This window comes from Pipistrellus kuhlii, unplaced genomic scaffold, assembly GCF_014108245.1.
Source record: "Pipistrellus kuhlii isolate mPipKuh1 unplaced genomic scaffold, mPipKuh1.p scaffold_m20_p_8, whole genome shotgun sequence".
NCBI classification, from domain to species: domain Eukaryota; kingdom Metazoa; phylum Chordata; class Mammalia; order Chiroptera; family Vespertilionidae; genus Pipistrellus; species Pipistrellus kuhlii.
Genome location: NW_023425584.1, coordinates 70,575,857 through 70,603,232, shown reverse-complemented (window position 1 = coordinate 70,603,232; position 27,376 = coordinate 70,575,857). Strand labels below are relative to the sequence as shown.

At 50.4% G+C, this 27,376-nt stretch overlaps 1 protein-coding gene across 15 annotated transcripts in view; it reads right to left on the bottom strand.

Annotated features, from left to right (window-relative positions):
* Nucleotides 1-27,376, bottom strand: part of DOT1L (DOT1 like histone lysine methyltransferase) — a 70,252-nt gene that overhangs the window by 11,813 nt on the left and 31,063 nt on the right. For 2 of the 15 annotated variants that reach the window (XM_036424126.2, XM_036424134.2), the window contains exons 6-23: nucleotides 26,552-26,646; nucleotides 25,937-25,999; nucleotides 18,510-18,565; nucleotides 15,743-15,822; nucleotides 13,661-13,729; nucleotides 12,370-12,476; nucleotides 11,871-11,912; nucleotides 10,832-10,942; nucleotides 10,321-10,555; nucleotides 9,302-9,415; nucleotides 8,310-8,401; nucleotides 7,775-7,876; nucleotides 7,272-7,409; nucleotides 5,963-6,088; nucleotides 3,186-3,670; nucleotides 2,894-3,029; nucleotides 2,227-2,370; nucleotides 492-621 (exon numbers count right to left, since the gene is read on the bottom strand). In XM_036424126.2, the coding sequence (XP_036280019.1) occupies nucleotides 492-621; nucleotides 2,227-2,370; nucleotides 2,894-3,029; nucleotides 3,186-3,670; nucleotides 5,963-6,088; nucleotides 7,272-7,409; nucleotides 7,775-7,876; nucleotides 8,310-8,401; nucleotides 9,302-9,415; nucleotides 10,321-10,555; nucleotides 10,832-10,942; nucleotides 11,871-11,912; nucleotides 12,370-12,476; nucleotides 13,661-13,729; nucleotides 15,743-15,822; nucleotides 18,510-18,565; nucleotides 25,937-25,999; nucleotides 26,552-26,646 (2,325 nt within the window). Of the gene's footprint in view, nucleotides 1-491; nucleotides 622-2,226; nucleotides 2,371-2,893; nucleotides 3,030-3,185; nucleotides 3,671-5,962; nucleotides 6,089-7,271; nucleotides 7,410-7,774; nucleotides 7,877-8,309; nucleotides 8,402-9,301; nucleotides 9,416-10,320; nucleotides 10,556-10,831; nucleotides 10,943-11,870; nucleotides 11,913-12,369; nucleotides 12,477-13,660; nucleotides 13,730-15,742; nucleotides 15,823-16,563; nucleotides 17,870-18,509; nucleotides 18,566-23,478; nucleotides 23,589-25,936; nucleotides 26,000-26,551; nucleotides 26,647-27,376 lie in introns of those variants that run through there. The other 13 variants (XM_045576719.1, XM_036424135.2, XM_045576718.1 and 10 more) reach the window with 13 other exon arrangements.

Here is a 27,376-nt window from a genome sequence, read left to right as displayed (position 1 = left end):
ACTTGCACAACTGGAGCTGAACAGCTGTGACAGAGCCCCTTGGCTTCAGAGCCACAATTGCCCCCACCGCAGGCCCTGTGTCAACACATGGAAGTGTCAAAAATTGGAGCTCTCTGAAGGAGATCAGAATCCAGCTAGAAACTGGGTGGTCCCGGAGCCCACAGTGTTTTGACGAGGACAATGCCACCCACTACTCAAGCACATCGTATCAGGATGCCAGCCGGAGGTTCAGGTAATGCACGGAGGGCCCACTCCAGTGTCCCTGATCCCCAGGTCTCACTGAGCTGCTGCTGTTGCTAAGGAGGACAGCAGTCTGGACTCAGCACAGACCCCAGGGCTGGAGGAGATAAGCTCTACGCCTGGCATCTCTGAAGGCCTCACTATAGACATTGTTCACAACTCACACGCCCAGCACAGCCCCTGGAAGGTGGAGTGGGCACAGGTGGAAGGTGACCTATGGAAACGGGGCAGAAATAGGAGAAGCAACCTACCTGCAGGCGCCAGGGTGAGGCTTTTGCTCCCAACAGCGTTGCTCCCAGCACCATGGGCATTAGTACCCATCTGCTTTTCAAGTGTGGACGAGGACTCTCGGGTCTGATGCACGGGACTGGGGGTGCTTCTCTGTTGAGAGAATGCACTGTCAGCTGAGCTGGGCCTGGCATGTGAATGTCAGGGAGGGGGTCAACAGGTCATAGAACATGCTGAGGACATGAAACAGGGAGAATAGCAGGTGTGTGAAAAGCAGCTTGAAGAAGGGAAAGTGACCTGCTCAGGGTGTGAGCACAGTGGGCAGCCACCAGAAGGGTCTGATCAGGAGGGGGGGACGACAGATGTCTAACTTGGGTCCTAAAGGATCATTCTGGCTAATGGGCTCAGAATGGGGATGAAGGGTATAGGGAAAGCAGTGAGGGCTGCAGCAGCAATTATGATCTGACCCAGCAATTTATCTTCTATGTGCAAGGAGATGAAAACACTTGTCTACACAAAACCTGTACACAACTGTTCACAGTGGCCAAAAAGTGGAAACAAAAAAATGTCCATTGATAAATGAAACAATACCCAAATGTGTCCACTCACACACCAGAGTATTACTCAGCCACGAAAAGGAGAGAAGCACTGACACTTGCTACAATATGGATGAATCTATAAACTGGAACTTCAATGAGAAATGCCAGACACGAAAGGCACACAGTGTGTGTGATCCCATTTATGTGAAATGTCCAGAAGTGTGGGCTTGTGGTTGTCAGAGATGGGGATGGTCACACACATGACTATGGATGTGGGTAGGACTTCCTTTGGGGGTGCCAAAACATTCTGGAACTAGAGGTGATGGTTGTCAGCCCTGTGAACATACTAAATGTTCACTGAAACACACATTTAGATGGTGAATTGTATGTGGATTATAACGGGGGGGGGGGGGGCGTGCATTATATAGAGTCCATAGGCGTGAGGCAAAGGGATGCAGGTATGGACTGAAGAGGATGTGTTTCAAGCTTCTACCACATTGGGCATTTGTGTAGACAAGTATTCTATTCCTTCTCCACCTGCACACACCATCATTTACAAAAAATGATGTGAGATAAAAATGACAAGATGTGAACGAAAAGTACCACATGATCTCACTCATTTGTGGACAATAAAGAACATTATAGGCCAAGACCAGTTTGGCTCAGTGGATAGAGCGTCAGCCTGCAGACTGAAAGGTCACAGGTTCGATTCCGGTCAAGGGCATGTATCTTGGTTGCGGGCACATCCCCAGTAGGGGGTGTGCAGGAGGCAGCTGATCTATGACTCTCTCTCATCGATGTTTCTAACTCTCTATCCCTCTCTCTTCCTCTCTGTGAAAAATCAATAATAATAAAAAGAACATTATAAACTGATGGACAAAAAGATATATACAGAGGCAGTAAAGCATCAAACAGACTAACAAATTATAGCGGGAAGATTAGGGGGAGTTGGGGGAGATAAGAGATCATAAATGGAAAAAATATCCTTGGATGAAGATTAAAAGACAACAAAAAACCCCATAGGATATTAATGTAATTAAACCTGGATTCTTGGTTGTTCTATTTTTCTCAAACTTCAACTGCATGCAATTTAACAAAAAAGGAACCAGACAAAAGTAGTGGGATGAACGCCAGACAAAAGTCTCTTGTTCCTGTGCTGATACTTTCCAAGCAACACAGCATTGGACTGCCCCCGCCCCCCATGGTGCCCACTCACTACCTTCTCGGCACGGTTGGGCAACACCACGCTGGCCAGGGGGATGCTGACGGGCAGCTTGCTGGGCTGCACAGTGCTGAGTGGAATGCTGACGGGTAGGCTGGTGATGGCCTCCCCACTGCTGGCATAGGCTCGCTCCTTCAGACCCTGCAGACACAGCAGACTACCTGCTGCTGCTGACCCGTGAACCCCAGGCCACGAGCACCACCCGAAGAGCACAACTACCCTCTAGCCATGGACAAGGGGACTGCTGTAGCAGACAGTCCCCTCATCCCACTAACACCTACCCCTCCAACTCCAACCGCTTCTGCTGACCTTCTAGGCCCTTACCCATCACTAGGTCCTCACACTTTGACCTAATGTTTTTCAAACTAGCCACCTGAACAGCGACAGAGCTGCCCTCTGGCAATGCCACTCTAAGGGGGCTCTACTATCTTGCCACTTTTTTAGTCTTGTTCATGAAAATGTGAAGCAACTGAGGGTGGGGACCTGATTAACAAAGCCCTATCCCTCCATCCCCAACCCTCATTCTCCTGTTCCACAGCCCCCACCTGGATGCACGCTCTAACAGACCCACTCAGGATACCCAGTGAGTGCCCCCATAGCCCTGGCTCAGTCACAGGTCAGTCACCCACCCCAAGAGTCCCTCCCTCCCAGTGACTGCCTGCACCTTCTCACTGCCTTTGTCTCCTGTCATCTGTAAGGCCGCAGGGGATGAGGGCCGTTGGTCCTGAGGGCTCAGCTTGATGCCATTGGCGAGGCCCGGGCTCTGGTATGGAAGGCCATTCTCCTTGGCGTGCTCAGTTCTGGAATGAAACACATACCAGTCACTCTCCGTGGAGACCCAGTGGCTGTGGCTTTGTGTTCAGAGCTGACAGCCTGGGCCTAGCAAACACTTACAAACTGATGAACAACCCCTCTCAAGACCCCACAACGGCCCAGGAGCGCCAGGGCAGACTCACCGTGGGTGTAGCTCACCAGCAGATGTCTTGCCACTGGCAGTGTGGTCCTGGCTCAGGTGGCGTCTCAGCACCAGCTTGGCCGGGGAGAGCCTGGTGTAGTCTGGCAAGGCCAAGCCAGACAGCTTCTCAAGCCGAGGCCGGCTGCCGTGGCTGGGAGTGCATGGCACAACCTCCTGGTCCAGTGGAGAGGCCAGGTACTGGGGGGTGTTCTGCTTGGACGAGGGCCGGCTCAGTGTGCTGCAGAGCTCATAGCCAGCCGCGTGGCCATTCATGGAGAGCTCCGGGCTCATGCTGCTGAAGTGGGGCAGTGAGAATTTGGAGCAGTCCAGCTCACGGGGCAGCCGGCTGGGCTCCGCCTCCAGCTCTCGGCCCAGGCCACCTTGCCCTCGCAGGTGCAGGGGCACAGCTTCATCAGGCGGCACGCAGGACTTGAGCTGCAGGAGCTCCTGCTGCCGCTGGCTCTTCTCCAGCTCCACGATGCTGATCTGGAAGATCGAGGGTGGCAGACACTCAGCTTGCTTGTGGGGGAGGTTCCTGCACACCCGTCGAAGGCCCCCGAGGCCAGCCCAGCCCAACCCAGCAAAGTGAGAATGATGCCCACCCAGAGGAACCACAAGGAGGCAGACTGACTTGGTGTGTCAAGAGGTGCCAGAGCAGCCAACCACCCAAACTGGTCAGGGCACTCAGGGTAGGCAGATAAAACAGCACGTGAGTGTTAAAAGATATCCACAGGAGCCGGGACCGGTTTGGCTCAATGGATAGAGCGTCGGCTTGGGGACTGAAAGGTCCCGGGTTCGATTCCGGTCAAGGGCATGTACCTTGGTTGCGGGCATATCCCCAGTGGGGGGTGTGCAAGAGGCAGCTGATCGATGACTCTCTATCATCGATGTTTCTAGCTCTCTATCTCTCTCCCTTCCTCTCTGTACAAAATCAATAAAATATATTAAAAAAAAAAAAAAAAAAAAAAAAAAAAAAAAAAAAAAGATATCCACAGGAAAGCAAGGAACAGAGAATGTAGCACTCTCGTGAGTATTCAATATTGGAAAAACCCTGAAATAGCATTTCCTTCCAGGGGTCAGACACAGAATTTTAAAAAACATGGTTTTTAGAGATAGAAACATTGATAAGAGAGAAACACCATCATTCGGCTACCTCCTGCATACTACCTACTGGGGATTGAGCCCACAGCTCTGGATATGCTCTGACTGAGACCTCTTAGTTCCTGGGTTAATGCTCAACTGGTGAGCCACACCTGCCAGGCCACAGGGCACTTTTCCCCCGTACACTATGTTTGGGCTTTTCCTCTATATGAACATGTATCATTTCTTTATTACACAGAAGAGTCAGAAACCAAATATATTCCCTGTGGAGACTTCTCTTGCAGGTACACCCATGGAAACAAGGCCTGGCTTTTGTAACAGTCAGCAAACCTCCTTTTTTGTTGTTAATCCATACCCAATTTTTTCCGATTTTTTTTTTTTTTTAAACAAAGGTGGAGATTTATTGAAGAACAAGTACAGACACAACCCCACATGGGAAGAGGGAAAGAGTCCCACAAAACGGACTCTCACATGGGGAGGGGGAGAGGGTCCCTTTTCCATTGATTTTTAAAGAGAGTGGAAGGGAGAGGGAGAGACAGAAAGAAATATCAATGTAAGACACACTGATTGGTTGCCTCCCACACTGGAAATGTCTGGGCCCCCTCAAAAGGGTATTGAACCTGCAACCAAAGTATGTGCCCTTGATTGGCATTGAACAGGAGACTTTGGATGCTCTAACCACTGAGCTACCGCTAGAGACAAACCTCTTTCTATGACACACACTGCTGGTGTGATGGACAAGAGACACCTGGGCCATGTATCACACGACCTTAAACTGCTCCCAGATCTACTTTGGGGACTATGTCTTTACAGAAATATCCTGAAGATGAGTCATAGTGCAGAAAAATTAATTGCATTTTCATTTTACAATAAACCACTTAAAAGAGCCCCAAGGGTCTGGCAACGGCAATGCTCTATGTTATGAAGCTGAGCTGAGTAAATGCAGAACCTCTGTATAAGGGAGCTTTCATAATGACCAATGCTCATGCCTCAAGTCTCTCTCTACTGTCCTCATTGTTACGTGTAAGTTCTGTACTCAGGAACTCAGTCATAACCTGTGTTGTGCTTTCTCCTTCCCCAAACTTTTTCTAGCTAACCTCGATGAATGAGTTACCCCATCAGAAAAAGCACAAGTTGCCTGGCTGGTGTAGCTCAGTGACTGAGCATCGACCTATGAACCAGGATGTCACTGTTCGATTCCCAGTCAGGGCACATGCCCGGGTTGTGGGCTCAGTCCCCAGTGGGGGTGCGTACAGGAGGCAGTTGATCAATGATTCTCCCTCATCACTGATGTTTCTATCTCTCTCGCTCTCCCTTCCTCTCTGAAATCAATATTTCAGAGTGTGTGTGTGTGGGGGGAGTACAAGCTGTTTTGTTTTAATGTGCAAAGGTCTGTTCAGTGACTGTGTCAGAAACGCTTCACCAGGAGGTGCTCAGACACACATTCAGATGAGATGCCCTAGGGTAGGTAGAGTGGAGTGCCCACCTGCCCTACTTCTTGTTCCCCTTTAGGCTGACGATGGGAAGTGAGGCTGTTCCTAATGTGATACCAGAACTAGTACATTGTTTTTGGGAGGAGGATGGGTTTGCTGGGTCTGCTAATAACACTGACCACGCTCCTAACACCACAGTTGAAGCCCAGAGAGGCCAAGGTAACCCCATTCCTTGCCCCCCTACCTGCAGCTCCAGGCAGTGCCTCTGTTTCTCAGAGATCTGGCTCTTCAGGGCCTGCTTCTCCTTTAGCAGGTTCTCCAGGGACAGTGTGGACCAGTCCAACTTCAGCTCCTCACACCGAGCCTTCAGCTGTGGGGACAAAGCAGTCCCGGCCATGAGCATGTGCGTGGCTGTAGGGAGGACAGGACGGCCCCCTGGGACCTGCTTCCCGCCCTGACACTGGGATCTGGGAGGAGACAGGGCAGGTTTCTAGGCAGGAATCCCTGGGGGCCAGTCCCTTTCCCCCTCCTGCTTTTGGAAGGCCAGGCTGCAGAGACAGCCAGAGGAGACGAGGGTTTCCATAAGAAATACCCACAGGAGTATAGTGAGGGGTCTCCTGGGATAAAGCAAAGGGACCCATTATAAGGGAGGCCCTGCACATCCAGGGGAACCCCAGGAGGAAGGACTGGGAAAGTTCAGGCCACCTCAAAAGGCTTATCTAGTTCCTGCACAGTATGGCTCAAATGGTTGGAGCACCATCCATACCCTGAAAGGTAGCGTGTTCAATTCCTGGTCAGGCAACCGATTAATGCTTCTCTCTCTTTCTTCTCCATAGCAAAGGTAGAAATTTATTGAAGAACAAGTACAGACTCCCATGTGGAGAAGGGAAAAGAATCTCATAGCATAGACAACGACTGGGGAGGGGGAAAGAGTCCCCAATGCTTCTCTCCTAAATCAATGTTTCTCTCTCTCTCTTTCTAAAATCAATGAAAACTGCCGAAACCGGTTTGGCTCAGTAGCAGAGCATTGGCCTGCGGACTGAAAGGGCCCGGGTTCGATTCCGGTCAAGGGCATGTACCTTTGTTGCGGGCGCATCCCCAGTGGGGGGTGTGCAAGAGGCAGCTGGTTGATGTTTCTCTCTCATCGACGTTTCTAGCTTTCTATCTCTCTCCCTTCCTCTCCATAAAAAATCAATAAAATATATTTAAAAAAGAAAAAAGAAAAAAAAGAAGCCACATTCAGCGGCAAGTTCAGCTCATGCTCAGGTGCTCTGAGAGCCCAGAAAAGCTGTGCCAGCATTTCTACAATGAACTAGGTCAGAGAGATGGGGAGGGCCCTGGTCTTCACACTCGGACTAAGGCAATCATGGAAACTCAGGACCATGTGCTGGGGCCCCGCCGGCAACCTCGGGTCATCTGCCTTGGTCACACATGAGCACCTGGGCCTCCAGACCCATCAACCAAGGGAAACCTGGCCCTCCTCCTGGTCTGAGGTCTAAGGATTCTGCTCGCTGTGGAATGTGCTGGAACTGACGCCTGCTCTGGGCACATACCAGCTGCAGGCTCTGGCTTCTCAGTTCCCTGTTGTCCTTCTCCAGCTGCTCCGTCTGCTCTCGCAGCTGCTGGTTGTGAGCGGAGATCTCTTTCTGAGCTTGGATCAGGTCACTGTAGGTCAGCGCCTTCACTCCCAACTGTAGACATATAATAGCAAGGCTGGGCTTGCAGGGAGCTGCCACCATGGTGGAGAGGGGAGGGGATTGGCTTTCACCAGGAAACACCAGGGTGGCACCGTACTAGTCATAGACAGGAGAGACTAAGTACAGTCCCCCAGAGAGGGGAACAAGGGGGTGACCTCAAGACACAAGTCTGTGCAGGCACCATGAGGGGCTGCTGGGAGCAGCCTTGTGACCAGAGCCCAAGTTCTAGACTCCCAGAAAAAAACACCAGAAAGGAACAGTCTTTCTGTAGCTCAGCTGTCCTGAGCTGTGTCCCCCGCCCAGCCCCTGCCCACCCCTCAATTCTGTACTTGGGTCATCCTGGCTTCAGGTAGCTCTACCTCATCCAGTTTCTGCTGAAAAAGCTTCTTTATTTCTTCTTTCTGGGCCTGGCAGTGACCAAACAGCTGCTGTGCGGCACCCAGCAACCGGGCGTTCTTCTCCTGCAGGGGACAGAGGGCTGGTGAGTGAGCCCAGCCCACCATCTCTCCCCTCACACAGGCTCTGCGGAGGAGTGCTGATGGGACACTGCTCAGCCCATCTCATCGACAAAGACCACTGTCCATTCCCCGAAGTGGGAGAGCTGCCACCTCCCTATGCTCACAGGTGGCAACACGTGCATACACCGGGAGCATGCACACACGGCACGCCAGCTGGTCCTCCCTCTGAGCCTTCATCGGAAGGTGGTACCAACTCAGTGGCTCAATTAGTTACTAACTGGGGGTGACAGACACCTTTCAGCACGGGCAGCAGCAGGCCCTCTGGGCAGGGACAAGGGGACGTGACAGGAAGCAAGGCATGTTCTGGGCAGGCTGGGGGCTTGCCTGGCTCACCCCTCTGCAGAGTGCCTGGAACACAAAAGCAGGCACCCCTCACCTTCTCCTGGTCCAGCAGCTGCTGCAGGCTGGCCTTGTACTGAGGGGTCTTCGTGTACGCCAGGAACTGCAGGTACTGAATCTTGAAGGACTCTAGAAGTGGGGACAAGGTATCGGTACAGAAGCCATCCAGCTGACTGGAGGCTGTGGTGGTAGGGGACGTGTGGTGGCACTCGTCTCTCTGGGAGCTCCCCCAGCCCTGTTGTCAGATGCTGCTGAAAATCACCTGTCACTGTGCCAACACCTTTGGTTCTGCGCTGCCTTATCACCACTCACTTGCACCTATGGCTAGTGTCCCCATGGAGCCCTTTGCAGTTCCTGCCATCACCAGCACACTTTCTCACTCCCCAAGGCGGCGGGTTTCTTTGACCAAATCTCCCAGTAAACTCATGCTATTGAAGTGTGGAAACTGATGGCTCCACAATTCAAAGGCATTTCCTTCGCTCGGTTTTATTTATTTATTTATTTATTTATTTATTTATTTATTTATTTTCTCTCTCTCTCTTTCTTTCTTTCTTTCTTTCTTTCTTTCTTTTTTTTCCCCCCCCACTCAGTTTTTAAAAGAGATGAAAAGCTTATTGGTCAAGCACTGCTCCCTCACAGCCCAGCCCCAGCTTATCCTTGATAGGCCCTTCCCACACTCTAAGAACTATGGGGTGTCCAGGGTACTGTGGGGGAAGTGAGCAGCACCCCTGTTCCCCACTCTATACAGGAGCACCCCCAATTAACCACAGATGTCCCCAGACATGGCCCAGTGTCCCCAGCGGGGCAGAGCTTCAGCCTAAGTAAACCATACGGGTTCTGCTGGCCTAACAGCCCAGCCACCACCTGGCAGGACTGACCCTGAGCCCTCGGGACTCCAGTGTGGTCAGCTTCCTGCAGGTATCATAGGGGCTTGCCAGAGAGGAAGAACCTCGGACCCTGCCCCTTCCTCTCAGAGCTGTTAAGTCAGAATCTGCACATGACCGCACAGTGTTTGCGGCGCTAGCTCACCTAGCAGCTTCTGCAGTCCAGGCGGGGTGGGTGCCAGCAACAGCTGGTCAGGGGGGTGCCGCTGCACGCTGGGAGGTAGCTGATAAAATGGGCTGTGAGGTGACTTGTATGCATCTGCAGGAAACAGCAACATTTACGTGTCAACACTGACTGGAACGCCCTCCCAGGGAATTCCAGATTGTTCTATGGAACTTTTCGAGCCTTTTAAAAAATACATACATACATACATATATATATATATATATATATATATATTTTTTTTTTTTTAAATTAATTTCAGAGACGGAGAGAAAGATAGAAACATCAATGAGAAAGATTCAATGATAAGCTGCCTCCTGCACACCCCTTACTGGGGATAAAGCCTGCAACCTGGGCATTAATCCTGACCAAGAACTGAACTGTGATTTTCTAGTTCATAGGTCAATGCTCAACCATTGAGCCATAATACCCAGGCTTTTCCAGTATTTTAAAATACTGTACTCAGGCTGAAACTGGTTTGGCTCAGTGGATAGAGCGTCAGCCTGCGGACTGGAAGGTCCAGGGTTCGATTCCGGTCAAGGGCATGTACGTTGGTTGTGGGCACATCCCCAGTAGGGGATGTGCAGGAGGCAGCTGATCGATGATTCTCACTCATCGATGTTTCTAACTCTCTATCCCTCTCTCTTCCTCTCTGTAAAAAATCAATAAAATATATTAAAAAAAATAATACTGTACTCAGCACAGCTCCTACAGTTCAAAGGCATGACCAGATACCGCATCTCAGCAGTTCTATAAGCGGGGACAAATGCCATCATAATCTAAGAAACTTCTGTGAGCAGTGCTCTTTCTGCCATAGCTGCTGACGTTATCAAAGCCTGGGATGGCAGGATGTGATGGAAAAGCCCCACCAGGATTTGCTCTTGGCAGACTATCTGCGAGAAGCGAGGCCCGGGTGAATCCTGAGGACATCACGAGGTCCCTCTGGAGCATGACCCAGAGCGCCGGAGCGGCCCTACGTTGGGCTCTGGGGCCTGGCCCACCTTGTGGCGAGGGCGCCGCCGTCTGGGACACAGTCTGGGCGTGCAGGAGGTCCAGGGCAGTAGGGCTCTTCTTGGGCTTGCGCTCGGGGTTCGCGGTGCTCATCTTCTTGGGACGCCCACGCTTCCGGCCAGCCAGCTTCCGGCCCTTCTTGTTCAGCTTCTTCTTCCGAGCTTTGGAGGGCGATGGCTTCTTGATAGCGGTGGTCGCTGCTTTCTCTTCCTCAGCACCAGAATCCTAGTGGACAGAGTCACTGAGAGAGCAATGTTCCCAACCCTCCTCCCATTAATAATGAGCCCACAACACTGCTCTGGGAGAGCAACTGAACAGAGGCACCTGAAACCCAGAAACCCCCTTTCCTCCTCCAGCCCAGTGATCAGTCAACCAACCTGTGCACTGACCAGGACCACCCCTCTGGCTGGAAGAGCCCAGCTCCTCCCTGTATACTGAGGGCCGTGCCTATAATAGCCCTATGGGGCCCCAAGCCCAAGAGAAGGGGTTGGGGGCACTTACCACAGAGGTGTCCGCAGGCACAGCCGCCTTGCTCTCAGGCACCTTCGTGGGGGTGGTTGTATTACTCTTGTTTTCTCGCTGCTGCCGACGCCTAGCTGCCTCTTGTTCCTCCTGGAAAACAAGTGTCGGACATGTCCTCCAAAGTGTCAGCATGTCCCCCAAAGTGTGGGAATGACCCAAAAGAGCCACCGAGGTGGGCTACCTGTCCCAGCTCCGCTCAGCCCAACTCCTCTGCCTGCTGTACAGAAGAGGAAAACAAGGCAGAGAGAAGCACGTGAGCCGTCCCGAGCCTTTAGCCAGCCCTGAGCCATGTGTGTATCTATGCCTGGTGCAGACACCCCTGTGTGTGAGGAAATGAAATCAAAGATAAAAAGCTGTCTGAAAGTCCTCTCCTTCCGGGGAGCTCAGGGACCCCCACTGAAGTGCATCCCTGCAAAGTGAGGGTCACTGAGAAGGCTGTAGGAAAAAGAAAGAGGATGGTGCTAGCTGGCTTAGCTTGTTCTCTGTGCTAGGGGTAGGTAACCTAATTAAGGCCCAGATACCCCAAGTATGGCAGGAACAGCACAGGACTCTATGTCATGGGAACTTCTTCCTGCTCAGATGCTTGTCTGAGTCTCCAGAAACAATGACACTTGGACAGATGTTCCCTGAGGTCCGAAGGACTGGGCATTGCAGGGACACTGGGACTGGCAGTAGAACCACCATGTCAGACTCTAGGCCACTCCCCTCTAGCAAGTGTGATGCACCACTTAGAAGCAGTTGCCTGTTTAGAAAGAGGAACATCTTGTGTTCCAGATGTGGTGGGTCAGTGTGGCTCGAGCACCTCCCTCAAACCTGCACTTGGCACATTTCATAACATTGTCCAAAGGTTGAGACTCATTCAACCTGGTTTCCACAAGACTGCTGACAGGAAGTGTGGCCCCAAGGAACCATGACCCCCGTCCCCAACCAGCACTCCAAATCCACCACTTGGAGTTCTGTCAAGTTCATCAAGCAGCATACCAGTGATAGATATTCAATGAGGGAAACACACACTTACCCTGAGTTTTGGATTTTTCAGACTAGAAAAATAGTTTTCAAGCTAAAAATGAAAAAAGAAAGAAGTCTTATTAGACATCAGTCCCAAACCTGTCAGGACAAAAGCAACACCTGAGACACGCCAACATGAAATGTTGGAGCTGTCACAGGGATACACCTCTGCTCAGACCCACCCTGAACACAGGTTTCCTCTCAGGGGCCGTGCAGACCCGCGGGGCCATCTCACATGAAGCAAGCTGGGTGGGAGCCAGGCTGCCCAGTGTGGGGGCTCCTGGATACCAGAAACCTGTGACACTGAGGCCAAATCCATTATCAGTGCATCGTTCGGGGCAATGTGCGCCTCATACAAGGACTGGGAGCAAAGAGGGAAGACAAAGAGTTCCTGGTTTCCACTCATGCTACAGTGTCTCAGGTCCTCCAAGGAGAGTGCCATGGGGAGGCGGGAGGGAAGGGGAAGAGGCTTTCCGGGAGGGCCTGGCCTCACCCACGGGGACACTTACTATGGTACGGTCGATGGTGTGCAGGTAGTAGGAGACGGGCTTCCCCGTCCACGACACTGAGCCCTTCAGGGGCGAGAGCTCCACGACGCGCATGATGGTGCCGATGTCTGCAACGACGGGCACAGGTTAGGGCCTTGTGCACCTGGGGGAATGACTCAGGCGAGGCAGGAAGGGAGCAGAACCGCGCGCCCTCATCACGTGAGGCCGTCCTACTCGCCAGGCCGGTGAGGTGCCTGGATATCGGCACGCTGGCAGGTCAGGGAGGCGCACGGCGTGCACAATGTTCCCCGCTAACCCAGGTGCTTGTCCAAGGAAAACGGCAACGAGCCTGACTGGGTGGGATGGAAAAGCACTTGAGGACCACTTGGAAAGAACACGGCTACTAAGATGCCCAGCACCCGAAAAATTATGACCCCAAAGCCAGCTGCCACAGAGCAACATGGCTCTTCCCCAGGCCAGAGGTTCAGTTCTTCCTGCTGAAGGTTTCTGCATCTGGAGCCCATCACACACACCAGCCATCTGCCCCTTAGGCCAATCAAAGATGAAAGCAAGGAAGCTTGTAAGCCACTGAGTCTTCATAACCTTGTGACAAACGTGTGGGGTCTCAACCTGAGAGGGTAATGTCTAGGGACATCTGTGGTGGTCAAGGCAAGGGTGCTCCTGGCATCAAGTAGGTTCCCAGAAAGCTCCCACAGAGATGACCTGGCCCTAAAGTCCAGGAATCAAACCCTTTACTAACTTGTGTCAAATGTTTAAGATCATATATATGGCCTGGCCAGTGTGGCTCAATGGTTGAGCGTTGACCTATGAACCAGAAGGTCACTGTTTGATTCCTGATCAGGGCACATGTCCGGGTTGCGGGCTCAATCCCTAATTGGGGGCATGTCAGAGGCAGCCCATCAACGAGTCTCTTATCATTGGTTTCTACCTCTCTCCCCTTCTCCCTTCCTCTCTGAAATCAATTTAAAAGTAATAATAATAATAATTATTATTATTATTATTGATATTATTTTAAATATATTTTTATTGATTTTGTACAGAGAGAAAGGGAGAGAGAGAGTTAGAAACATCGATGAGAGTCATCGATCAGCTGTCTCTTGCACACCCCCACTAGGGATATGCCCGCAACCATGGTACATGCCCCTGACTGGAATCGAACCCAGGACCTTTCAGTCCCCAAGCCGACGTTCTATCCATTGAGCCAAACCGGTTTCGGCGATAATTATGATTATGATTATTATATTTATATATGAAATCATCTGAAGAATTTAGCAACATGAGAGTTTCTTACCACTCAAGTTTCTACTGTTTATTCTGAAGTTCAGAGGTGCAAAGGGCTTCGAGGACACAATTCTGCCACCTGAAACACAAAAGCTGATTATTGCCTTTCATGGGGAAAACCGTCATGTATGTAAGGAAAGGATGATGGAAGTTAAGAGCAGGGGAGGCGAAGCCAAAGGAAGAAATGAGCGCATAAGTAGCCAGGGACTGGGAGTCCTTTCCGTTTCCTACAAGTAAGAGCAAAATTAAGGTACGCTTAAGCCTGACCTACTAATGACCTTCCTGTAGAAACTTACCCAAGGCCTCCTGAAATCCCACCTGCATATATGTGTCCCATAACCCACACTTAATCTGAAACACCCTGATTTGTGTATCAGGTTAGGAACTGCCACACAGAAAATGCTAATGCCCCATGTTAGTGTGACTGTCACACCTGTCACAGTGAGCATATGTGAGTGGTGCTGCTCATGTTATGATTACAACAACGCTCTACATGGACTGAAGAAAACACCAAAGTAAACATGTTAATGCTAAACTTTGCAGTGTCAAAAAAAAAGAATCAAATATAAAAGTCAAAGAAAATAATGTTTCATAAATCCATTTAAGACACACTCTCACACACACACACCCATACACATGAACACAGCCCCATAACACCCCAATCAGAGGAGCTCCCCAGTACTCAGATAGTGTCCCTGAGCACCACCCCCACTAGAAAAAGGATGGATCCCAGGGCCAGCCTGGTGCAGGGTCAGGAGACCACGAGGGGTATTCACCGTCATAGGAGCATCTAAGTGTGTGGGATACAATAAAATAAAACTCAGGGGTCCACAGACCGTTTTCATTAGGAATAAGCCATCCTGCGATGCTCAGATGACAATTGTGCATGAGGGGACTTCTGAGGACAAGTCACTATAGGACAACAGATCCTAATGACTAGAGGGTTTAGCAGGCAATCCTGCCCCTGAGCCAGCCCCTGTGTGACAACCAGGCATTGAGACCTGTAGGAAACGGGGCTCAGAGAGGCAGGGTCAAGCTCACCATAAGGGATGAGTCCAGAATGGATGACATCCCATAGGAAAATGAGCCCAGATAACTCATGGACACTGTCAAAAAAGATGGAGGGGCCATTTTCTAATAAAACTACACAACAGTCCAAGGCCCGAAGGCCACTTGTGACTATTGGCTGAATAGATGGGAAAAAACAAAGGAGAAGCTGGGAGAGTTCAAGGCAGGGTGGGACCCGAAGACCACAGGAATCCCAGTCCTCTCCTCTCCTCTCCTTGGGGTGCGAGGGAGGGGCCTGAAGGCTCAGGAGACACCCTGTATGTGTGTGCAGGGTGCAGTGGACAGTGGCTGCTCACTCTTAAGTAATTAAAAACAATCATACACACACATACTCATGCTCATCTGTACATAGAATGGGATCACACATGCTCAAACATCCACATGAAACTGGCAGTGCTGAAGGCAGATGAAAGTTATCTGTGTCTATGACCTTTCCCCTCCCCCACCCAATGAGCTGCTATCTGACCTGGGATGGAGGAAAGGGAGTCAGAGGGAAGTAGTAGGGTGGCTCTGGACAGGTGATGGTGGTTCCAAACATGAAAGGCCAGTGCCCCAGGTTAGGGTTGCCAGACAAACAGGGACACCATTCTGAATTTCAAATACACATGATATTCCTTTAGTAAAAGCTGGGACATCCTTACACTGAGAAGCTATTTGCTGTCTATAGGAAATGCACATTTAAACAGATAGCCTACAGTATATCTTACTTGCTAATCTGGCCACCCCCACCAAGTCCCTCAGGCTGGCTGAGCAGAGTGTGTATGGGAGGTAGGTCTATTCCACTCCAAATTCTAAGCTGGGATGCACCCAGCCCGACACCTCAGGTGACAGTGAGAGCCACAGTGAAGGCATCCCACTGCCTGAAGCCTTCTGATTGGGACTGAAATGGATGGGTAGGAAAACTTAAAACTTTCACACCTGTAATCGGTCTCAAATCTAGCCAAACCAAGAGGGAGGCGGTTCAAGAAGCACGGTGAGCTTGCTGCAGCCACATAAGGGCGGGGTTAAGGGAGAAGTACGTTACCTTCCTTCATGTTTGCAAATCGCTCCTTCAGCTGGTGATCCACCTCAGGACCAAAGGCAAAGTTATTCACAAATATAACACTGCAAAATAATATTCCAGTTGAGTAAAATGAAGGTTCCATCTTCACATGTGTATACAGTGCCATTGAACATGCTACCTATTGCTTCCACTGCCAGCTCCATCAGAGGCCTCCCCAGGCTCTGCCCACACCACTTCCACCCAGCCCAGGTAAGGGGCTCCAGCTGCCCAAGTTTGTTGCTAATGTACAATAATTTAGAAATTTCCATGAGCACCACATTGCTGGCCTCTCTGAAAAAACAAACCAACAAAAACCCCATAAGACGGACATGTGCAGGCCAAGATGGCCCAGGTCAACCTGTTCTACACGGCTGGTGGTCCCTGCCTGCCCACGGACATTTCTAGATGGTATGCAGGCAGCACAACTGTAACCTGGGGGCAGGGGTGTGAGGAGAACCAAATATCCAGGCAGGAAGGAAGCACGACTGAGTTAAGCTGCATCTGAACGTGACACCTAAGGACCCTTGGGACCAGAAGCAAAGCTCTTCCACGGACAGTGTAACTCAGCCCAATTCTTTCAAATGGCCTCTGGCACCAGATGACCAAAGGAACTTCGATCTGCAGATGCCTGCTGGGATGGCTGAGGAGACTGCTGCCTCACCAGGAACAAGGTGCCCCCTGACTGCTCCCTCACCCACCCACCCGGCCCTTGCCCATTTAGAGGAACTCTCTGAATGGCTAAATGCTAGAAACACCCGTGCAGTTAACGTGAAAACGCAAAGACAAGACAGACAGTTTCATACTTAAGAGTCACGTGGCTCTCCTCTCTGCTGCAAGTGCCTCCAGATTAAAACTGGGCCACGGACAGCAGAACTGTAGACATGGGTTCACGTCCTCTTTTGACCATTACAGAAAATGAAGTGAGCTGTCATCTCCATGCTGCTTGTTTTAATGAAGTCTCAAAAAAGCTTTAAAATCAAGAAATCTCAACCCTTCAGCAAGCAGGTGAAGGAGCAGGTGAAGTAACTCTGTTACTTCACAAGTGCAAGAAAAGAGTGGCCGAAGGATGCTGAAGGTATCAATGAAGGCCAGTACTCTCTCCCTGCTCCACCAGGCAGACTGAAACAGAAGACAGTAAGATTTAAAGTGGGATGGAGGCACCCCAGCTGCCAATGGGCAGAGCATGATGAGGACAGGTGAGCCGAGTTAGGCCATGGCCCTACTCAGGACAGAGCTTGGGAAGGCTGGACGCCAGAGTCTCAAGGTGACCAAAGCCACAAAAGGGCAGAACCAAAAAGGCTTTGAAGGAACAGGCTCCAGACACTCTTGCCCTCTCACATTCAGACCCGAGAAAAGCAGAAAACTAATTGAGGCAAGGGTCACACCTGACAACAAAAGAATTGGTGGGGAGGAGACACTCTTAACAGAAAGCAGAGTACCTAGGAGACATCTAGGGGACACAGTCAGGGCCTGGCCTTGGGCCCTTGCTCACAGGACTGTCACAGGCCAAGCGGACGATGGGCAGAAGAGGAGCAGGGTGCAGTGTGCTCTCAGGAAGCTGTCACTGGAGTGCCCAGAAGACAGGACACTGCAGCCTGGATGCTGCTGGGCAGTGTGTGGTGAGTATGGGGTTCTCCCCACTGGGGAGGTCTCTCATTGCATTCAGACCCCGCTCAGCCCACCACAATGGCAGCACAGATCCTATTCCATGGGGATATCCACAGAGTCATCACAATTCTCTCAAGAAGATGAGGAGGACCTAGTCATTGCAGGACAGTACGCTCACAAGCGGCAAAAAAAAAGAAAAAAAGAAAAAGATACTTCTATGAAAGAGCAATGCTTAGTTCCTATTTGCCTCAAGAATCGCAGTGGGGGACACAGGGCAACGTATAGTAGGTGCACCCTGAAGAACAGGGAGAGAAGGACAAGACAGTAGGTCAGACTGAAAGCCTGTGATCCATACCTCACCAAGGCTGACCCACCACTCCCCAGGAAGAGCACTCCAGAGCATGCAATGTGGCCTCACACATCACCGTGGTCCTGGCTACCTCAGCTGATGCATAGAAGACCTTCACACTCCAGCACTGCCTCCTGCTCACCCAACGAGACCCATCAAATCTGCAGCTATGCTAGAGGTGAGGGAAGAGCATAGCAATCCAGCCTGGCATATCTTAGCCTCAGCCTGAGGCCAGCGGAAGGACAAAGGGAAAATAAGGAGAGAGGGTAGGGAAGAACTATAAACACAGCTACAGGAGCTGGTGGACATGAAGGTCACACCTCAAGTCCTAGGCTGAAGGGTCTGCTGGAGCTGGGATGGTTCTGGGATGGCCTCTCAGACCAGGCAGGCAGACCTGCCAGCAAGCTCAGGATGTTTCCTGCCAGGCTGTTCACACCCATACAACACTCCCCCCACAGCAAGCACAAAGAAATAGCTCCCTCCACTAGTCACGGAGTACAATGTCCTCATGCTGACATAGTGAGAGCTGAGCTTAGGGCCAAGACCTCCAGGCAGTTTTCCCTCCCTGGCTGCAAAAGTAGGAAAGGGCCCTGAGAGTGACCCTTGGCAGCCTGAACCAGAAGGGAAGAAGAGAAGCCCCAACTGCCTCTGCCACCTAGCTTTGCTTTGAGAAAGGCAGCCACGCCAACCACACAGGGGCCTGAGAAAGCGAGATCCCCTGGTGTGCCTTGCCCAGCCAGGCCACAACTCTGTGCTCACAGCGTTGAGCGGTTACTCCCAAACCCGCCATACCTTGTGTTGGCGATCCGCTCTCTCCACTCCTCCGAGAGAAAATCACCTCTTTCCAGCTGAAAGGAAGAAAACAGGGATAAGAGCTCATCACAGGTCTCTCTTGGCCCCTGAGCCAGCCTCCCACCTGGCGAGGAACAGATGAAATGAGCACAGTCACTAAAATGGGCAGACCTTGAGGAAAGACAGGCATGGCTGCTGGCAGCTCCACAGGGCGGAGGAAACAGTTGGGGATAAGTAGAGACCACACACTGCAGTATGGGTCACCATGAGCCCCGGAGTGGGTAGCCTCACTAGTGCCAGAGCGCCCATCCCAGGGGGCCAATACAAAGAGCAATGAAGACACTAGAGAAAAATGCCCAGAAGTTACGTCTTGTTCGTTCATGGCCAGCAGGGGGCGCTCCCAACACATGGCCTGCAGAGCCACAGAAGGTTTTACCCCATCCTAACGGAGTTGTTCTGGACAGAGGGTGGGTTGACAAGGGCTACAAGAAACCTGTACTGGGCACTCAGGGGAGTGTCCAGGACACAGACCACTGATCAGGAGAGACATGCATAGGCTAAGCTTCTTGCTGTGACACGAAACACACCTGCTGTGGCTCTCCAACCTGCTTTACCTGAGAACAGTGCCGTTTGGATTTCAAAACCTTATTTCAGCATTGCTTTTATTAGCGGACTAATGTCATTCTGCCTCAATGACAAAGTGTGTCCAAGAGGACACAGTTCTAAATAACTGAACTGTTCAGAGCTGTAACATTTGCCAAAACAAGAAAATTAGTTCTATAATTCTTCAAAGGCTATCACCATCACAACTGAAAACATGTCCAAACAAAAACCTGTCTTTGGACGTCAAAACAGGATTCTCAGCAGCCCAAAGGTGGAAACAACCCAACGCCCATCCACGGATGGACAGACACACACATGACCTATCCATACTCTGAGTATTGCTCAGCTACGAAAAGGAGTGAAGCACTGAAACGTGCTTACATGGATGGGCCTTGAAAACATGATGCTCAGTGAGAGAAGCCAGACCCAAAAAGTCACCAAGTGTGTGATTCCATTTATGTGAAATGCTCAGAATGAGCAAATCCACAGAGACAGGAGCTGGGTTAGTGGTTGTCACGGGCTAGGGGACTGCTGGTGGGCAGCCCTCATCCATACCACAAGTGCTGTGAAGTGACCAGGAACCCCTTCTTGAGAAGACAAGCAGGAGCCCAATGGGCACTGCATCTCTCTCTGGAAGACCCTGAGCAGTGTCCTACAGGTGCTTCTGCAAATCGTATCTCCTCCAGTGTACCCAGGGAAACCACCCAGGATAACTTGAGACATGATATGATGTGGTGGCACAGGGCATGAGGAAGTGGCCCGTTCTCTAAACCACTCAGGTGCTATGGGAGGACCTGCCGCATCCTGGTTGTATCCTATCGCTGAACCCTCTCTTCACCTGAGGAACATTCTGAATCTGCTGTCACTACGTGACCAGCCCAGCCAAGACATGGGGAAGTGACTCGAGGCCAAAGTCCTCCCTGAAACTGTATAAGACAAAGCTTCTAGGGCCTAACATTCATCTTCTACCTGTATAAAGCCATGAAGAAGACTATCAGCTTTGTCCTGGGTCTTCCCTGCAAATCCACAAACCCGGGGGTGATCCTGAAGACCCTGATGCAGGTGATTTTAGGATCCTCCTGTGTGGTCTCTCTCTGCCTGGAGGCTCCCCCATCCAAGCCACACTGTTTCAAGACACAGCACCACTGCTACCTTTGACCTCATACTCAAGGCAAGGAAATAGCCATAGTCCTCGCCTCTGCCTGCCAGGCCCCTCCTCTCTGTGCCATGGCCATCCAAGGAGTGATTGCCTAAGTGGGCTCTGTGTTACTGAGGCAAATGTGCCTGAGCTGACCCTGGCCATAAAGATGTGCAGCGTTCCCCGATAAAAACCTTGTGACTGGCCCCCAAATCACTGAGTTCTCCTATTTCTCCCATCTGTGGAGACACGCGTGAGGGAAAAAGAGATGGGAGGAGCCTCCAGTGCACACATCGTCCTTTCCACGGGGAAACCAGATTTACTCATGTTCCAAGCCAGTCAGTCCACAGTCTGACTCAGGCAGGTGATCACACCCCTGTCCCAGCCAGCTCCACCTTATCACAGACATCCTCCTGGGAGCCACCACCCACACCTCACAGAATTCACATGCTGTCAGCATCCAGGAAAAAGAGCATGGTCTGTATGAAGCATCCACTCCAATGGGGAGACGAAGGCAGACCCCACCCAAAGCCAGGTGAGCAAGAACCACTGAAAGGAGGCTCTAGGCTTTGTCATTCTGCCAATCTGCCCAGAGCAGTCACAGATCTATACAGATAACGCTTAGCTGAACTGCCTGACTTCCAGGGACTCAACCCAGGCAGGATCATAGTAAAGGTGCCAATATCTCCATAACGCACACAGCTCACAGATGACTTTCCAAAGGACAAAGCAGCTAGCATTCCAGTGCCCAGCAGCTCTGCTCCTTCTAGTCTGCCTGTCAGCAGACAATGTAGACAAGCCAGATAGGGCAGCTCATAATCAGGTGGAGGCCCCAAGACACTTCCCAGAAAGGCGCCTATCCCCAGGTACAGAGGCAGGTCCAGAGCTGCAGGACACCTTTCCCATGCATCACTTCATGTGCCTAAGTGTCAGACATTGGATGAGTGAAACCCATGTGCCAGGCCCATCACTGGGAACTAAGAGCACACAATCAGGGTGGGAGCAGATGACTAAGGTACTGCAGGGGATCTGGATATCGCTTGGGCAGAGCTGGATGAAGTGTCTCCCAGGTGGAGGTATGACAAATAAGCAGACAGAACCAAGTGGAAGGAGCAGACAGGGCACCAATGGAAGGAGAAATATGAGTGGGCAAGAACATCCTGGATACTGGGATCTGCTGGACTGCAGACAGGGAGGGTCAAGGGCAGAGGCTGGCCTAACCTGCCTGAGCGGTACCTCTGCAGATAGAGAGGGACACAGAGGAGGAAGAGGCCACGAGGGATCCTTGGCCCTGTGAAATAGGCTCTGGGGCGTAGAGAAGCTGGTCTATTTTTAGGCTCCTGTTGGCTTTGTTTGCTCTCCAGTTCTTAAGTAATAGGAGGCAAGACTGCACTTGCCAACCCAACGCCTGGTCGAAACCAAAGAAAGCTTATGGGACTTCTCTCAAGACTCAGGACACATTCCTTCCTGCCAAATCCAGGCATCCAGCAATCAGGCAGATCCTCACTGCACTCTCTTGGAACAGGGCTGTGCCAGACAGGATGAGTTCCGGAAGCAAGTGAGAAGATACCAAAGGCACAGATTACTGCTCAGCCTATGGCCAGCTTGTTCCAGATCCCACCAAAGCTAAAACCAAGTGTCCTTTTAGTGAAATTCTGCTCCCTGCCACTTCGCAGGAGCCCCATTGGGCTAATGAGCACCCTAAGCCCCAAAAGACCCAAAGAATGAGATGGTTTCCATGCAGGGAGCTCTCCTGTGTGCCCAACGATGTAGCACAATATTCCAGACACATCACTGACGCCCAAACACCCACAGGACTAGGCGCTGCCACTGGAATGTAGCAGAAGGAAGAAGGAAGGAAGGATAAATGAAGTACCCAAGGCAAGTCCCCAAGCACAAACACCCTCCCACCCCCACCCCCGCCCCTCAGCTTCCTCCAAACTGCGGAGTGCTGAAGGCAACAGGTGGATTGATTAGGGCTATTCTGGTAACCAGGACAATAAAAACTCTTACACTGTGTGCTTGAAACTGTTGGGCTCATTCATCAAAAGCAGAAAGTATTTTTTGAACTTAAAAACCTGAGCCCAGTCTGTGTGGCTCCGTTGGTTTGGCATTTTCCTATGCACCAAAAGAGTGCCAGTCGGCATATGCCTGGGTTGCAGGCTTAAGCCCAGGTGGGGGGCATGTGGGAGGCGGCCAATCCATGTTTACTGTCACATCGATGTTTTTTTCTCTCTCTCCTCTCCCACTTTCCCTCTCTCTCCAAAAATCAACAAAAATTTTATAAAAGCCCCCAAATACTCTATGTTTTAAGGAAGTCATTAAGTCTTAGGAAAATGGTTAGTTATCTGGAACTCTCAGCCAGTAGATACAACAATCAGGTGGGAAGTTTCCTGGGAACAAAAAGCAGCTGGACTTACTACCCAATCAGCCTGCAGGACAAATGCCAGAGAATTTTAGGTGTTGGAGAAACAGGAGAGGTCAAAGGAGATGACTCCTCACCTTTCACTGTGCAGAAAAAATTCTGGAAGACATTCCACCAATAAAAAGGGAAGGAGAGCTAGACCCACGCCCTGAATGTGCAAGTCCTAGGCAAGAAAAATCAAATGAGCAGCGGAAGGAGCACTTCCAAATTTATTGTATGAGGCCAGCATCACTGACATCAAAACCAAAGATAGCCGAAACCGGTTCGGCTCAGTGGTAGAGCGTCGGTCTGCGGACTGAGGGGTCCTGGGTTTGATTCCGGTCAAGGGCATGTACATTGGTTGCGGGCACATCCCTGGTGGGGGTTGTGCAAGAAGCAGCTGGTCGATGTTTCTCTCTCTTCGACGTTTCTAGCTCTCTATCTTTCTCCCTTCCTCTCTGTAAAAAATCAATAAAATATATTAAACAAACAAAAAACATAAACAAAAACAAAGATAGTACAAGAAAGGGATACCACCAACTAAGTCATAGATGCAAAAACCCTCAACTAGACAGGAACAAACCATAAACCCAACAACATGTGAGAACACACACCATGAGCCAGTGGGATTTACCCTAGGTATGGACAGTCAGCTCCACGAACCTCCATCACATCAACAGACCACATGAGAAAACCACATGGTTATATCAACAGATGCAGAAAATGTATAATAAAACTCAACACCTTTTCATGATAATAATTCTCAGCAAATTAAGAATAGGGAACTCTGTCAACTTCAGAAAAAAAATCCACAAAATACCTACAGCGAATGGCTTACTCCATGGCGAGAAATTTGAGGTTTTCTCACTAAGATCAGAAACCAGGCAAGATGACCCCTCACCCCAGCTCTTCAACACTGTACTGGAAGTCTTAGCTAATGCAATGAGACAAGAAAAGTAAACACAAGGTGTATAGATTGGGGAGGAAGAGATAAAACCGTCTGTTTGCAGATGACATGATCATCTATGCAGAAAAGCTGAAAGAATTCACAAAAAATAACCTGGAACTAATAAGCAATTATAGTGAGGTTACAGGATAAAGGTATTATTACATATTACTATACGATATGTAGCCCAGCCAGCGTGCCGCGATGGTTGAGTATCAACCTATAAACCAGGAGGTTCAATTTCCTGTCAGGGCTAGTGCCCAGGTTTCAGGCTTGTTCCCCAGTAAGGGATAGGTATGCAGGAGGCAGCCAATCAGTGATTCTCTCTCATCATCAATGATTCTATAATATCTCTCTCACCCTCTCCCTCTCCCTTCCTTTCTGAAATCAATAAAAATATATTTAAAAAAATATATGTAGCCGAAGCCGGTTTGGCTCAGTGGATAGAGCATCAGCTTGCTGAAAGGTCCCAGGTTCAATCCCGGTCAAGGGCATATACCTTGGTTGCGGGCACATCCCCAGTAGGGGGTGTGCAAGAGGCAGCTGATTGATGATTCTCTCTCATTGATGTTTTTAACTCTCTATCCCTCTCTCTTCCTCTCTGTAAAAAATCAATAAAATATGTATTTAAAAAAAAACCAAAAACATATATATATAAAAAATATGTAAAGGTCAGTTGCTTTCTTATAAACCAGCAATGAATCAATAGAATTTGAAATTAAAATGACACCACCATTAATTATCAGCATCACAACAAAAGGAGAGAAGGTATAAATCTAACAAAATATGTACAAGCCAAGACCGGTTTGGCTCAATGGATAGACCGTCGGCTTGGGAACTGAAGGGTCCCGGGTTCGATTCCGGTCAAGGGCATGTACCTTGGTTGCGGGCACATCCCCTGTAGGGGGTGTGCAAGAGGCAGCTGATGGATGACTTTCTCTCATCAATGTTTCTAACTCTCTATCTCTCTCCCTTCCTCTCTGTACAAAATCAATAAAATATATTTATAAAAAAAAAAAAAAAGAATCTATGTGAGGAAAACATCCTTCACAAAAGTTAACTTAAATAGACCATAGACTTAAATGTAAAACACAAAACATGATCTGTGAAAGAAGAAGCTGTTATATTGTTTCCAAGGAGCAGGAAATTTCCTCTTTCCTACTCTCCCATACCCCCGATCAATCCCTAAACTATGATTATACGATTTAATCCATTTCCCTATTTTAGGGACATCAATTTCCACTCAATAGTCAACACCCCATGGGACAGCCTGCTCTAAACTGGTGACGATACAGAGGGAGAGGCCTGAACAGTTGTGGGGAAGAAAGGGCCACAGAACAAGCTGGCGGAACCAGGTAGAATCTAAGTGGTTTTGGCATCAACAACCGAGTATATGGTAGGTAATGAACTGAGACAGGAAGAGAAGGACCTGTTAAAAATCTGGTTTTGGACCCACACCAAATGAATAAACACTGCATTACAGCTCTATGTCCATGGGCAGCAGGACACCTGGTAGAAAGATGAACAGTCTTGAGCATGAAAATGCATTTCAAGAAGTAGATGTAGAGGCCCTGGGCAGAAGGAGCAGAGAGACCAGAGGATCCAGGCCAGGGCCTGAGGAACCTTGCCGATGAAAGGCTGGGCTGAATGATGAAGACCAAGGGGCAGCCTAGAGAGCCGTAGAGAATGCTGCCCCTAATCCCAGCCTTGCCAAGAAAAGGGGCTTCTGGGTTGGACCACATGCTGCTGGGAAGGCAGCAAGAGAAAGATGCCACTCAGCTGGCCAGTGGATGGCGAAAGCAGCTGTTTCCTCCACACCCTACTTACCCATCTCGCTCCAGCTCCACTACACACACATACACACACACACAACACGAAAGGAGCACAAGTGCTTTCCGAGAGCTCATCCGGTTCTGGAGACACGCAGAGGGCAGGTGATGATTACCTCTGCGCTAACCAAGGTTTGAGAAAGATGCCGCAATGTGCCACCTCTGTTCTCTGAAAGCATGGAGCAGGAGTTAGAACCACCTGTCCCCAAGGTGGCCCCTGAAAGAGGAAGATGAGCATGACCAAGAAGGGGTGAAAGAGGGGAAGAGAGGAGGGAGAACTTCTAGGTAATGTCAGCTGCCCATCCAAGGGGCTCCTGAAGGGAGCTAAGCAGGCCTTCCTCCAGCAATACTACATGCCCAGTTCGGCTAGGTCAGGGCAAGAATGGGAGAGGAGGGGCTGCCCCAGTGGGGATGAGCTGGATCCACAGGAGACGAACGGCTGGTCTGGGAGAAGGAGAATGTATAGGGGACTTGTTAGGCAAGGGGGCATGGAGCGATGGCACTCACTGTGTATTCTGCATGCTTTTTTCCATACCATTTCATCCACTTCCTGAACTCTCGGTCCATGGTCTGTAAGGGAACAAAATCAGACAGCCCATCAGAAACCCAGAACAGCCAGGAAAGCAGAGGAACTTGGGCAGGTGGCCTGTGGCTCCTTGAGGCCCATCCAGCACCTCATTCCCCTCCCACTCTGACAGATTAAGCTGAGACTGCCAGTCTGCCCCCTCCACCCACACAATCAGTAAGCAATAGCTCTAGCAGGATTCTGGGGGTCCCATGGATGGTAGACTGCAGGGCCTATGATAGTTCTCAACCTCCAGGGAACTGGAGGCCACCAGAGTCCAAACCACAAACATTTCTGTTGGATGAGATGATGTTCAGACCCATTTACTCTGCAGTGTTACTTGGGGGCAAGGAGGCTATACTTTCCAGAGGAACAGAAACACACTAAGAGAAGCCCAAACTCACATTGGAGACCAAAGAGCCCCAGAGCTCATGCCTGGATGACCCTCTCTCCCCATGTCCCACCATACCCCCCCCCCCCCACCTGATGATGGGGGCAAATAGATGTGAAAAATAAAAGAGGCACAAAGACATGGCCGAGGCCCCAAAATGGCTCACCTCCGCGTACTTGGCTGGGATGTCCGCTTTCTCGACTCCGTAGTGATGTTTACAGTTGGTGGCCGCGGCGACTTGCAGCACGACCTGGCCCACTCCTTCAGAGAGAGGTGGGGGGAGAGGTAGTCACAGATGTAGGACCGTGATGGAGGGTGGGAGAAGCCAGGAGGGCAGGGGTCAGAAGGCTGTTCGGCAGAGCCCCCAGACTCTCCACAAAGGCATGAGCATTCACTAGGGGGTGGTTGTCACACTTTAGCTCCCACAACTAGAATTGATCTATTGCCAGGTGAAGCATGAACTATCCAGACACAAACACAGCCCTTAGAGACTGATGCCTCAGGGTGAGGCTCCCATTTATCTGGAATCCACACTACATTGCTGCCACAGCACAGCAAGGCTCACCAGATTTGAAATCATCCTGAGAACACCATCAATGCTTGTCATTGACTGGGTTTAAAGTGGGACTGGAGATGGCAGGAGCCCCCCGAAAAACAAATGGGATCTCCAAACCACTGTCCCTGGTAGCATCACTGCCCAGCCAGACAAGCAGGCGGAGCTGAGATCCAGGAAAGGGGCACTGCCTGCTAGCGCTGGCATTGTGGCCATTAGCCAGCAACCTGTCCTCCATGAGAGATCAGCTTTGCATTTCAAATAAAGTGTTAGAGCCCTTCAATTTTCCATTTTGAATAAAGTGTATTCAAATAATAAAAATAAGCACACATGCCTGGCGGGCATGGCTCAGTGTTTGAGTATCGATCTATGAACCAAAAGGTCAGGGTTCGATTCCTGGTCAGGGCACATGCCCAGCTAGCAGGCTCAATCCCCAGT